The sequence below is a fragment of the Cricetulus griseus genome, chromosome 10, assembly GCF_003668045.3.
Source record: "Cricetulus griseus strain 17A/GY chromosome 10, alternate assembly CriGri-PICRH-1.0, whole genome shotgun sequence".
NCBI classification, from domain to species: domain Eukaryota; kingdom Metazoa; phylum Chordata; class Mammalia; order Rodentia; family Cricetidae; genus Cricetulus; species Cricetulus griseus.
Genome location: NC_048603.1, coordinates 14,333,284 through 14,347,396, shown reverse-complemented (window position 1 = coordinate 14,347,396; position 14,113 = coordinate 14,333,284). Strand labels below are relative to the sequence as shown.

At 45.0% G+C, this 14,113-nt stretch overlaps 1 protein-coding gene across 1 annotated transcript in view; it reads left to right on the top strand.

The window, feature by feature from the left end:
* Positions 1–2,681: 2,681 nt before the first annotated feature.
* Positions 2,682–14,113, top strand: part of Grhl2 (grainyhead like transcription factor 2) — an 84,976-nt gene continuing 73,544 nt past the window's right edge. Inside the window, exons 1-3 of the mRNA XM_027431486.2 lie at positions 2,682–2,800; positions 6,919–7,114; positions 11,682–11,749. Coding sequence (XP_027287287.1) covers positions 6,947–7,114; positions 11,682–11,749 — 236 coding nt within the window. The 5' untranslated portion in view covers positions 2,682–2,800; positions 6,919–6,946. The remainder of the gene's footprint in view (positions 2,801–6,918; positions 7,115–11,681; positions 11,750–14,113) is intronic.

Genomic DNA, 14,113 nt, shown 5'->3' with positions numbered 1-14,113 from the left:
ATCAGAGCTCATAGAATTTATTTAACAAATCAAAGTTACCAGATTGCTTACTTATAGAAGCTGGATTGTCCCTGTTATGATAATGTGTGTGGGGGACCTTGGCGCATTCTATGGCAGGTGAAGGTGACAGGCAGAGGTTAGTGAGAGGTTTTATTAGAAAGGGGAAGGAGGAGGAAGGAAGAGAGAAGAGGTAAAGACACACACAGAGAGAGAGAGAGAGAGAGAGAGAGAGAGAGAGAGAGAGAGAGAGAGAGGGAGGGAGGGAGGGAGGGAGGGAGGGAGGAAGAAGATGGAGGCAGGAAAAGTCCTGTTTGCTCCAGGGAAAGAGAGAGCAGAAGGAGAGAAGCAGGAAAAAGAAGCGTATTGAGCGGGGTCTAGCCTTTAAAGGGTCCTTTGCAGCTGCGTGCAGACTATGTAATCTTGGAACCCTGGGCTGACCAGGGTACTGCCTGAGTTCATTCTGCGAGGTGACAGGGGCAGGCCAGCATAATGCCTGAGTCCTTACAGTCCCACATGGGCATCGGCAGTCTAGAGGGCCAGGAGCAGAAACCATTCAGTCCCTCAACCTGGGAGCCCTGGAACGAGAGAGCGGCTGCGGTGTCTGCAGGGTCTTGGAAGCTCTGAAGCCCAGCTTCTTCGTTGTATAGTTAGCAGGCTTGTCCCCTGCAGCCTCCTGGTTTGTTCAGACGCAGCACTTGGCCCTGAAGACTTTCCTCCATGACGGAGGCACACACAGTTTCCTAAGTACCCATGAGCTGCACTGGATGGGACTTTCCCACTATAAAGTCACCCATGAAGGAAGGCCCCCAGACGGGGCTCCCACAGTTTCCCAGTCACTCGGCAGACTTTATCTGTGAGATGAGGGATTTTGAGGCAGGAGGTGGCACACACCTTTAATCCTCAGGAGGCAGAGGCAGGTGGATCTCTGTGAGTTCAAAGCCAGCCTGGTGTACAGAGCAAGTGCCAGAATGACAAGGGCTGCACAGGGAAACCCTGTCTCAAAAAACAAAACAAAATAATCAAACAAACAAAGAACATTAGTATTTTAAATTACACCATCCAAGCATGGTAGTGCACACCTTTAATCCTAGCAGACGCAGGAGAATTTCTGAGTTTGAGGCCAGGCTGGTTTACACAGGGAAACCCTGTCTTGAACCCTCTCCCTCCAAAGTTAAATGTCTGTCTGTCTGTCTGTCTGTCTATCTATCTACCTATCTATCTATCATCTATTTTCTATCTATCATCAATCTCTTTATTTACTGTGTGCCACAGTGCTTGTGTGGAAGCCAGAAGACAATTTGCAGCAATCAGTCTAACCTAATTTGCAGCATCTAACCTAACTCCATCATCAGTCTTGACCTCAAGTGCCTGTACCTGCTGAGCCATCTTCCTGGCCTCCAGAAATCTTTCCTTTCAAGGAGTCAGGGGGGGGGGGAGTGTTCAGCCTGCCGTCGCGGGGAGTCAGGGGGATTGTTATGTGACTCCCCGGGAAGAGACCGGCTTTCTGGGTAGAGCAGAGGAAGGGCTCTCAAGGATACTTCCTGTTGCATAAAGGGAAAGCTGTCACCTCCTGCGGGGCCTTCAGGCCTTCATCCCAGCTCTGCTCTTACACCTGGGTGGCCTTTTATTCTATTTATATTCCATCTCATATGTAACATTAACAAATGCTGGAGCGACAAACCGCAGCTCCATCCCGAAGCTACTTGTTATTTTTTGCGTTCTAACGGACTTTTCACTGCTTGCTCTAACCCTGTGTAGTAGTCGTCACCCGTCACCTGTCACCTGCATTGTCATTTAACCTTTCCCCCTTTGTTTTAAGAGTTCTGCCTGCATCACTCGGTTAAGGCAGTCATTTGGAAGTTTCTGTACTGGAGAGCGACTGTCTCTTCAGGTAAGGGTATCATGTAGATAGATATACAATTGCTTCCTGCTAGAGACCTTCTTGCAGCTTTCAATTTGGACAAAGTAACTTGTAATGCTCTTTTTTATGTATGTGTGTTGTGTGTAACCACCACCTTCTTCTTCTTCTTCTTCTTCTTCTTCTTCTTCTTCTTCTTCTTCTTCTTCTTCTTCTTCTCCTCCTCCTCCTCCTCCTCCTCCTCCTCCTCCTCCTCCTGCTTGGATATTTGGTTAACTTTGTAAATTTGTAACTTTTTTCCTCCCTTCCTTTCCTTTTTTTTTTTTTTTTTCTTTTGGAGACAGGGTTTTCTCTGTGTAGCCTTGCTGTCCTGGAACTCAATCTGAACCAGGCTGGCCTGGATCTCAGAGATCCTCCTGCCTCTGCTTCCCAAGTGCTGTGATTGAAGGCATGCACCACCACACCCAGCTAAGAAATTGCCTTCTAATAATAGCACTGGGTCAAATGAGAAAGCTGCTTCAGAGTCTGCAATCCAGATCCCACCCTGTCTGCTACAAGACCTCAGGCAAACCTGCTGAAGAGCTTGGTATCCGAGGCTGGCTTCAAATTGGGGAGGAGGGTTGTTTGGGAAATATGTAATTTAATTTATGTAAGGCATTTAGAACACTGGTGTTTGCATAAGAGTGGCCCTCACAGGCTCATGTATTTGAACGCTTAGTCATCAGGAAGTGACACTCTTTGATAGGATTAGAAGAATTAGGAGGTGTGGCCTTGTTGGAGGAAGTGTGTCACTGGGGGGTGGGCTTTGAATTTTCAAAAGCCTGTGCCAGAACAGCTTCTCCCTCTGCCTGCGGATGAGGAGGTAGCTCTCAGCCAGTGCTCCAGCGTCTGTCTACAGTCACCATATCCTGCCATGATGATAATGGGCTAGACTCTGAAACTGTAAGAAACCCCCAATTAAGTGCTTTCCTTTATGAGTTGCTGAGGTCAGGGTGTCCTTCGTGTGAGGAACTCCACGAGTAGTGTGACGCCATTACCAAAAACTGCCCTAAAGATGGAAAAGTAAATGGACATGAAAGTTGTCAGTGTCTTAGGTTTTGGTCTCCCCACACACTTCTCAAGCTACTGCCCTAACAAACTGTTCCCATTTAAAATATCCTTCTCCCATTTCCTGTCTTTCTGTTCCCTGCTGCCCCTCAGCTTCTGCTCTTTAGCTTTATCCTTTAACCCTTCCAGCTCTGATTGATCCAAGAGGAGGACTGAGCTGGAGCACGGGGAGCACATACTATAATGGGTGGATTTGTATGTTTGAATGAGCATGCCTAAGTTTTCAGTTCAGTTTGGGTCCCTGGCTGTGGGCCTGTGTCAGAGCTGAAGATCATGGCAAGGGGCACACGGAAAAAAAAATCACCTCTTGGAGGCTGGGAAAGAGAGAGGAGGGGGCAGGGAGACTGAGGAGGAGATAATGCTCTTCAACTGGATTTCATCCCCAACAGCCTGGGGACAACTTACCCCATTGGTTCTGGCTCAGGTTGTCACCCAGGGTCACAGCTGAGTGAGTCTGGATGGCGGTTGGAGAATTACAATTGTTGGCGGTCCTTGGTCCTTCTGCTGGTCAGGGAGGCCAGCTTTTCACATGATAGGACAGTTGTCCTCTGTCAGAGCTCATGAATAAAGAAAGGGGTGGTGGGGAGATGGCCTCATGATCTGATTGTAAAAGTGACTGTCACTTTTGCCGTACGCTACTGCTCCTATGAACTGATCCTGGCAAGCGGTGTGGGAGGGCACTCCTTGAAAGTGTGAATAGTAAGGAGTCATGATGGAGAGTCCATCTGGGATGCCCCCCCCACAAGAGACAAGGAACTGTCCAGGAGTTAGGATGCCAAGTTGGACCAAGGTACTAGCTATGGGGTGGTGAGAGGTTATCAGGTTCCCTAGGGAGTCCACAGGTAAAATCAGAGGGATTTTTCTAATGCAGTGAATATAAGAAATCAAGGATTGAAATTCTAGCACTTGGGAGGCAGAGGCAGGCGGATCTCTGTGAGTTAGAGGCCAGCCTGGTCTACAAGAGTTAGTTCCAGGATAGGCTCCAAAGCTACACAGGGAAACCCTGTCTCCAAAAACAAAACAAAAAACATAAAACAAAAAACAAAAGAAATAAAAAATAAAAGAAATGAAAGGAAAAAGAAATAAAGGACTTAAGTATTACAGCAGGAAGAGTACCTATCGATCCACAGAGATAAGGAAGGCTGAGGGCAGGCCTGGACTTGGAGGGTGTGGTGTTTGGGATGAGGTTTTTGGCTTCCCCACCTTATTTTGTCTATTCTAATCTTTGCATCCAGTTAGAAGCCACGGCTCCTTGGTTAGTCTCTGCTAGGAGCAGCCCATGCATTTCTCCCATTTAATCTGACAATTTCCTGTAGACAGGAAAATGAGATGTGAGGGGTGGCAGCTAGTTGGGGGGGGCGGTGTAGGATCTGAACACAGCGCCATCTCCTGCATCTGTTTTTCAAAAACAGATAGCTGGCATGTTTTTAAGAGGTCTGCATTAGATGTTTCTTGACCCTAAGTGCCTAAGGTCCATCTGGATTTCTAGATGTGTTTACTGGGGAGACACACATGGTGGGCATTGGCACTTCTGGAAAGAAGCCAAAGGTGATGCTAGTGTGTGTGTGTGTGTGTGTGTGTGTGTGTGTGTGTGTGTGGTGGTTTTCCAGATCTTTAGGTGATGCTGAAATGGCTTGGGAACCTAAGGTAGTCCGAGATTAATAGGACAACCACTCGTCGAAGCTGCTATAGGGTTTTGTTTAGGGCAATGCTTGACTGGTGTCTTTGGTGGCTCTTGTTTGTGTTGTTGGCAATCTTTGTGTAAAGAAAACTTAAGGTAGATTATGTAATAAATCTTTGGGAGCTCTTGGCTAAAGGAAACTGAGGGACTAAATAGGCATACTCTTGAAATACATTCTGGGGCGGGCATTGGTGGCGCACACCTTTAATCCCAGCACATGGGAGGCAGAGGCAGGTGGATCTCTTAAGTTTGAAACCAGCTTAGTCTGCAGAGCGAGTTCCAGGACAGGCTTCAAAGCAATACAGAGAAGCCCTGTCTTGAAAAACAAAAACAAAAACAAAAAAACAAAAAAAAAAAAAGAAAGAAAGAAAAAAAGAAGTACATTCTGAAGGGGGCAAGGGAGCAGGGGGGAGGGGGAGGGGCAGGGGGAGGGGGGGAGGGGGGCAACTGGCATTGTCACCTGTCCGTGTCATGTGACTGTGTTAGAGTAGGTGTTGCTTGAATACAGTTCATTGTTCTGTAACTGAAGGTTCTTTCCTGCACGGTTCCACCACCCTTCCAAATAAACACACAAAGACTTGTATTAAGGATAAAACTGTTGGCCAATAGCTAGGGCTTTTTATTGGCTAGCTCTGCCTTTATTATTAACCCATAACTACTAATCTATGTATTTCCATATGGTCTTATCTTACCAGAGACCACCTGGCGTGTCCTTTCCTCCCAGTCTCTACATGGCGTCTCTCCTGACTCCTCTGCTTCTTCCCTCCAGAATTCTCCTCGTCTCCTAGTCCTGCCTATCTTCCTGCCTCTATTGGCCAAACAGTGTTTTATTCACCAACCAATAAGAGAAACATATATACAGAAGGACTTCCCCCATCACTGTCCCGCTTTGGCTCCCTTTCAATGAATAAGAAAAAAGGGCCAAGAACTCAGTGACAGCTTCTCCAGACTGTTACTTGTCACCTTGGCTTCCCTCATGGGGAGCTGTAGAGGATTGTCATGGTCTTTGGATATTTGAGTCATTGTCACGTTTACCGTAAGACATTGCCTTGTAGATTGCTGCTCTACCCAGGGTTGACCTGGTTAGCACTAATTCACTCACTGTCTCTTGGAGAAATTCACCAGGTATGCCGTAGTCTCCTCAGTCCTAACCTCATGCTTCCGTATCATCTTAATTCTACAGCAAGTGGGATTCATATGCAGGGCCGGCCTTGTTATGTCCTCCATGGCTCTATTGTGCAGTGTCATCTGTATTAATGTGTTGTGTTTGCCAAGTGGTAAACTTCTTACTAAGTGATTTAGATTGGTCTGTAATTTCCCAGGAACTTTAAGCAATATTAAATTTGATAAAACAGGGCTGGAGAGATGGCTCAGAGGTTAAGAGCACTGACTGTTCTTTCAGAGGTCCTGAGTTCAATTCCCAGCAACCACATGGTGGCTCACAACCATCTTGAATGAGATCTAGTGCCCTCTGCTGGCATGCAGGCAGAAGACTGTATACGTAATAAATAAATAAAAAAATCTAAAAAAAATTTTGATAAAACAATTGCAATAACTCACCTATTGATTAAATGTAACTAATGTTTGAAATTAGAATTTAGTTAAAGGAAAATGACTCTCACAGGCTTCCATTTTGTTTCTCTTTAATGAGGAATAGTTAAATTCAGAATGATTAGACACAGAAAACCAAGTTTTAAGGCAAGTGTCATAAACTAGATAGACTACCCTTAAAAATACTTTTTCTTTTGTTTGTTTTTGTTTTTCGAGACAGGGTTTCTCTGTAGCTTTTGGAGCCTGTCCTGGAACTCTGTAGACCAGGCTGGTCTTGAACTTATAGACATCCACCTGCTTCTGCCTCCTGAGTGCTGGGATTAAAGGCATGCACCACCACTGCCAGACAAAAAAAATGCTGTGTGTGTGTGTGTGTGTGTGTGTGTGTGTGTGTGTGTGTGTGTCTGAGTGAGTTTGTGTGCTTATGTGTGCCATGTGAGCTGAGTTCCTGAGGAGGCTACAGAGTGCCCTGGAACTACAGTTATAGATAGATGAGTGCTGGGAATTGAACCTGGGTCCTCTGAAGAGCAGTAAGCACTATGATCACGGAGCCATTTCCCCATGCTATCCTTTGAAAGTTATCACCACTCTTCATGTGCAGTGAAGATATAAGTTAAGGATTTCTAAGGGGGGGGTACAAATCCGTGTCGAATAGTACAATATCAGAGGACAAATGGAAAATCCCCTGATAACGAGCCTTGCATTTTTCTTGTTCTTGCAGTAATAAAAGACTGGTGGCCTTAGTGCCCATGCCCAGTGACCCTCCCTTCAATACCCGAAGAGCTTACACCAGTGAGGATGAAGCCTGGAAGTCCTATCTGGAGAACCCCCTGACTGCGGCCACCAAGGCAATGATGAGCATCAATGGTGACGAGGACAGTGCTGCTGCCCTGGGCCTTCTGTATGACTACTACAAGGTGGGTCCTGGGCCAGCTTCCCTGCCTCCAGGGCCTCATTTTATCCATGGCAAGTGGGACAGGTTCTTTGTTCCAGGTTGGTGGGCTTAGGTGGAATTGTCCTTTTTGTTTACACTCAGAAGTTTAAATTAGGGAACACTTATTTCTTTAAAAAATTTGTCTATATATGTCTCTGTCTCTGTCTCTGTCTCTGTCTCTCTGTCTATGTGTTTGTGTGTGTGTGTGTGTGTGTGTGTGTGTAGCTTCTATAGAAGCCAGAAGAGGGCGGTAGATCTCCTAGAGGTTCAGTATTATTTATTTCCCTTCTGTCATTTTACTTTATGGTCAGGAGCTTCGCTTTATGTGGCTGTGTCGTGATTGTCAGCTATCAGCATTTGCTTGTGTCTTTCAAAAGAAACATTTGGGTGCCCTAGATGCCTCTGTTTTCTGGGCCTCATTCCCGTGAGTGCGCTCATGAGGGACTTTCCGCGATTCCAGCCATGACTGTCTCCATTTGTTCTCATTTTGAAAAAAAAATCCTTAAAACGGAATGCAACATTAGAAGAAATACTAGCCAGACAGTAGTTTTAACATACGAGCATCTCGGGAGGTTAAACAAAGAAACAGCAGTGGGTTTTAAGTCTAAAGAGTTATGGCCCGCCCTCTGAGAACTGTTGTGTGTAAAAGGTGAATGAGTTATACTTTAAAAAGGAGTATGATTGGCTTCTCTGGCTGGAGATGCCTTTGGCAGAGTTGGCAGAATGGTGGGAATGCCTTCTCGCCAGCTGGGCATAGTGAAGCCGGCTCCCACCGCTCATTCTCCATCCGTTGTGGGGAATCATCTTTGGACAGAACCATCAAGAACAGCAATTTGACCTTGGGTCTCTACTTCCTATTGTCTCACCTCAGACAGAGCAAGGTGTGAGGGGCAGGCATGAGGGATGTATGGGTATGCCCATGAGGGTATTTTAGCTGGGGGCGTTATAACCTCAAATAAATAAATCATTTATCGTCAGGAAGTGCCAGGTTATCTCATTGGTACTTTTGCTGGTCTAGCCGGGCTTTCCTTAGCTCGAAAGGATGTCTTGGCAGATGCTGACAACTTATTCTTGAAGGTTTAAAGATGCCACTGAGGCTCCTGATGTGTCAGGTGGGCTTACCTCTGGGGGATGTGGGCTCTGGGTGACAGACAGCATGCAGTGAAGGTTGGGCGGATTTACACCAGTAGAAAAGAAACACACACCCCAAAGTGGATTTTGGTAGCTTTGTTTTCCTCTTTTCTGTTTGCAATACCCCCCCCCCCCTTTATTTTTTCTGAATGAATAGTTTCAGGCAGAGGTTTTCTTTCCAGCCTGGTCCCACGGCCGCTTTGCCCCAAACAAATACTCGGAGACTTGTTATAAAACTGTTGGCTGGTGCCTAGGGCTTCTTATTGGCTAGCTCTGTCTTAATTATTAACCCATTTCTATTAATCTATGTATTTCCACGTGGTCTTGGCTTACCAGAGAATGCTCTGACCCGTTACTCTTCTGATGGCCTACATGGCAACTGCTCTCTGCCTACACGTCCCAGAGTTCTCCTTGTCTTCTAGTCCTGCCTATCTTCCTGCCTCATTGGCCAACAGTGTTTTATTCATCAGCCAATAAGAGAAACATATATACAGAAGGACAACCCCCATTAATAGTTCATTTGAAAAACTCAATAATAGAGTCAGGTATGATTGGCAGGCCTTTAATCTTAACACTCAGAGGCAGAGACAAGCCTGCCTCTGAGTTTGAGGCCAGCAGATGGAATTCCAGCTTAGCCAGAGCTATATAGAGAAGTCCCATGGGAGGGGGGCGTGGGGGGGAGTGTATAAAAACACAAGAATAGCTCTGAAATCTTCTGGCATGAAAGCATGCTGAAGTGTAGAGAGAATGATACAGAGGCAGAGGTACTCACCTAATTAGACCGCAGTCTAGACTGTTCTAGGAGCGTTGGGCTTTCTTTTTCTTTGTTTTCAGTCTGTAGCTAAGAGAGAAATGGATAAGCAGCTTCCCCTTATTGCAGACAAATAGTAAAGAAATTTGACAGTTTTAACATTAAAAAAAAAAAAAACCTTGACAGGTTATTCAAATGTTCCAATTTTAAGTATTCAGGTCAAGATAATTTCTTCTTCTGACTTTTATGACCGATATGACAATTAATAGTTTTAGGACGATTTAAAGAAATATTAAGCTGGACGGTGGTGGTGCACACCTTTGATCTCAGCACTTGGGAGGCAGAGGCAGGAGGATCTCTGTGAGTTTGAGGCCAGCCTAATCACTTTAAAAATTGAATATGGCTCATTTAAATTTAATATTTAATTAAATTGATTGTTTGCTGACTAAAAACTTTAAAAGACCCTAAAGTTGCATCATCTCTCATGTGCTAGGCACTCAAAACCATGTGGCTGTCTATCCAGCTTAAGCTACTTAACACTAGACTTCCAGGGGGCTAGACCTAGGGAGATGGCTCAGAGGTTAAGAGCACTGACTGTTCTTCCAGAGATCCTGGGTTCAATTCCCAGCAACCACATGGTGGCTCACAACCATCTATAATGAGATCTGGTGCCCTCTTGCAGCCTGCAGGCATACATGCAGGCAGAACGTTGTATACATTATAAATAAAATCTTTTTATTTTTTTTAAGATTTTATTTATTTATTATATATACAACATTCTGCTTCCATGTATATCTGCACACCAGAAGAGGGCACCAGATCTCAGATCTCATAACGAATGGTTGTGAGCCACCATGTGGTTGCTGGGAATTGACCTCAGGACCTCTGGAAGAGCAATCAGTGCTCTTAACCTCTGAGCCATCTCTCCAGTTCCAATAAATAAAATCTTAAAAAAACAAACAAACAAAGTTAAGTATGGCCCTTTCCATGCATTTTAGATGTTTTAAAAATGTAACAGATTAATTTATATAAATACTTAAAAAATGGTTTAACTTGTGTCTGAGTCCATTTGCTGTTTCTGAGTAGCCCAGATCTTTATAAAGCATACAACTGTTTTACTTAAGATTCTGGAGGATGGGATGTCTAAGAGACACTGGCGACTGACTGACTGTCAGGGCCGTCTTAAGCATAGTGACATGGCAAAGGACAGCATATGAGGAGAGAGATGCTTGCCCAGCATCTCTGAATGGAGACTTAGAGTTGGCTTATCTGCATAAAGTACCAGCTCCTCCCAAGTACTCTGGCACTACAGACCTTTGAGTTTAGAATTGTCATGGAATCCAGTTTACACACGAGGAACAGGGGACTGAGTTTGGCTTAGACTTGAGCACCGGTGGTCAGACTCTTTTGTCAGCTTCATACTTCAGCCATCTCAGCTTGTGGGTGTATTTGGCTGAGTGTAATTCCTGCAGGACCCTAATAGAAGGATGCTTCCTTCTGTGTGTTTATTTCAAAACAGTGATACCATTGGCTAAGAAGAACCTCTTCAAGGTTAGCCACAAACAAATGAACAAGGTCAAAAACGAATGCAAAAGAATCTACCAATGCAACCAAATCCAAACCCTTCCTTACTCATATGTCTGCAGGTGGTGGACTCTCCCTCTTTCTTTCCTTCTTCCTTTCTCTCTCTCTCTCTCTCTCTCTCTCTCTCTCTCTCTCTCTCTCTCTCTCTCCTCTCTCTTCCTCTCTTTCCCTTCCTTTCTTCCTTTCCCTTCCCCTCCCCTTCCTTTCCTTTTTTTGGGGGGAGGGGGAGTTCAAGACAGGGTTTCTCTGTGTAGCTTTGGAGCCTGTCCTAGAATTCATCTGTAAACCAGGCTGGCCTGGAACTCACAGAGATCCGCCTGCCTCTGCCTCTTGAGTGCTGGGTTCAAAGGCGTGTGCCATCACCACAGGGATTCAGAGGACTTTTCAATAATGTGTCAGGTGATATGTTGCATAGGAATGAGATGATTAGAAAGACTGGAGGCAAGCTTCCTAGGCCATGGTTAGTGCTCCTACTAGATGCTCCTTATCAGACTAGCTAAGCTGTCAGGTTCCAGCCCAGGATCCCCTCACCCCCAAGCCCTCAACACCTGGTGTGTAGCTCCAGAAAGCAAGCTTACTCATGTTGTTCCTCAGCTTGCTACTTCCTTTTTTTTTTTTTTAAGATTTTATTTATTTATTATGTAAACAACATTCTGCTTCCATGCATGTCTGCATACCAGAAGAGAGCACCAGATCTCATAACGGATGGTTGTGAGCCACCATGTGGTTGCTGGGAATTGAACTCAGGACCTCTGGAAGAGCAGCCAGTGCTCTTAACCTCTGAGCCATCTCTCCAGCCCCAGCTGGCTACTCTCTTTCATGACTATCTTCACCCCACATACATGGCTCTTTGCCTCACCTATTCCTAAGGCTGGGACACATAGGAGTGTCATCCGAATCATGGCTAACACGAACCTGTGCTGGACACCCCCTTTGTCTCCGCTTCCACTCAGGCTACTCACTCTTATTCATTTCCCGACAATAACTTTCTTCAGAAAGGAAGTTCCATTTAGTTTCTTTGCCTGGGTTGGTGTCTGCCTCTGCACGCGGTCAGTAAGTCTGATGGTTTGCTGCTGATTTCCAGGTTCCTCGAGACAAGCGACTTCTGTCTGTGAGCAAAGCAAGCGACAGCCAAGAAGACCAAGAAAAAAGGTATGGTACATGTAAGGAAATATGTTTGCCCCCTAGAAATAACTTCTTTTTCTGTGTGTTTTGACAAAGAAAGCCAGGCACAATGGTGCATGCCTTTGATCCCAGTGCTTGGGAAGCAGAGGCTGGTGCATTTGTATGAGTTTGAGGCCGTATTGAGTCCAAGACAGCCAGGGCGATATAGAGAGACTGTTTTAAAAAATGGTCTGTAGAGAGGCTCCATGAGCACTTTTGCTTCTCTTGGTCAGGACCTAGGTTTGATTCCCAGCACCCATATCTTCCTAACTCCAGTTTCAGGGGATCTGTTACCCTCTTGATCTTGTAGTTTTGTTTGTTTGTTTTTGTTTTTGTTTTTTTTGGTTTATCGAGACAGGGTTTCTCTGTGGCTTTGGAGGCTGTCCTGGAACTAGCTCTTGTAGACCAGGCTGGTCTCAGAGAGATCAGCAGAGATCTGCCTGCCTCTGCCTCCCAAGTGCTGGGATTAAAGTCATGCGCCACCACTGCCTGGCTTTGATCTTGTAGTTACATGTAGGCAAAAACATTCAAAAACATAAAATTAAATTAAGCAGGACAATGGTGGCACTCACCTTTAATCCCAGAACTCCAGCATTCGGGAGGCAGAGGCAGGTGGATCTCTGTGAGTTGGAGTCCAGCCTGGTCTCCAGAGCCAGGTCCAGGACAGGCTCCAAGGCTACACAGAGAAACCCTGTCCTGAAAAACCAAATAAACAAACCAAAACAAGTAAAAATTAAATTAAAACTATAACTTGAGCTGCTTTTCAGAAGAGGTAGGGTTTGAAAGCCTTTTTCTTCTTTTGTCTTTTGGAAGTCTGGACCAAAACTTGGTCTCTTGGCAGGAAAAGGCACATTTTTGCCTTTGTGTGAGGGGCATCAGCAAGTTCCCTCAGATGACGAGGAGGCTCAGGAGCTTGAGGTGACTGCTGTAAGAGCCTGCTGCTGGATGCAGATGTCTGCTCAGTCCCAAGCTCATTCCTGCAGCCTGGCCCTTAGGGAATGAGACTCTTCATGGATTCCTCTTGGTGAGGAAAAAGCAGATAAAAAGCCCAGGGACATAGCTCTTGGAAACTCTTGGGTGGCTGCCAGCCCCATCCAGATGTCATCCGGCGGAGCTAAGGAGCTGGGTGGCCAGGAGATGTGTGCCCAACGTGTGCATCTTACAGTGATATTTTCCAAAAGATGCCATTCCTTTTGTCATCTTGCTTCTGCTGAGGCCAAAGAGGAACCTATGAATTTTTTTTTTTTTTTTTTTTTTTTTTTACTAACAATTCGACTAGATTTATAGGGCTCTGTACCTTGCTTATTTACTTGGAAATAAGAACACTGAAAGATTAAAAATGCATGTCTTTGTAATAAGTAGAGAATAAAGAAACGTGGTCTGAACTAGACTAAACAGAATTTGAACATTTTGGCAAGGCCAGAAGTACTGTCTGTAAAGGACCCCGTGTGGCTCTCGGGTTATTGCCATGCTTCCCCGTCTGTGTAGAAGAAACCATCCGCAGTCAGCCTGCATGCAGTGTGTTATCCACAAATGTTGATGGTCCTGGAAGAAGTGGGTTGGTGAAGTCCTATATTACAGCCAGAGATGAAGGAACGCCCAAGGGTGTTCACTGTGTGTGTCTTGCTTGGAACCTCTCAGGTGGTCTTGTTGTGGCAACACAGTTTTTTTTCCTGTTTACTTTTTAACACTGATTTTTTTTCTCCTCTTTTTTTTAAAAATTTAAATTAGAATTAACACTGATTTTATAATGGATTCATTCCTCTTTGGATGGAGCCTGTATTAATTAACATTCCATGAAGTTTTGGGGACAGGGGCTTTATGAAATGTTCGTGCAAATGGGTGGTCTGAATTTTGGCATCATTTAGATCATCAGAATCACATTAAACAAAATGTCTAAATCTTCACTGTGTCTTCTATGTGACCTACTCTGTTATCTGATCACGAGAACAGCCTATTGTCTATTATTATGTTTGTAGACCTATAGACTTTATTCTTTTTTTTTTTTTTTCTTTTTCTTTTTGGTTTTTTGAGACAGGGTTTCTCTGTGGCTTTGGAGGCTGTCCTGGAACTAGCTCTTGTAGACCAGGCTGGTTTCAAACTCACAGAGATCCGCCTGCCTCTCTGACTCCCGAGTGCTAGGATTAAAGGACAGCAACCATAGGTTTTTGCTATTTTCCCTGATATCTCCCATGTTCTCCCCAAACACATTAAAAATCCACTGTTAAGGTCCAAATGATATCATATATCATCTACCCACCATGGTTGGATGTTCAGATTTTATTTATTTATTTATTTAAGACAGTGTTTCTTGGCTGGGTGATGGTGGCACACACCTTTAGTCCCAGCACT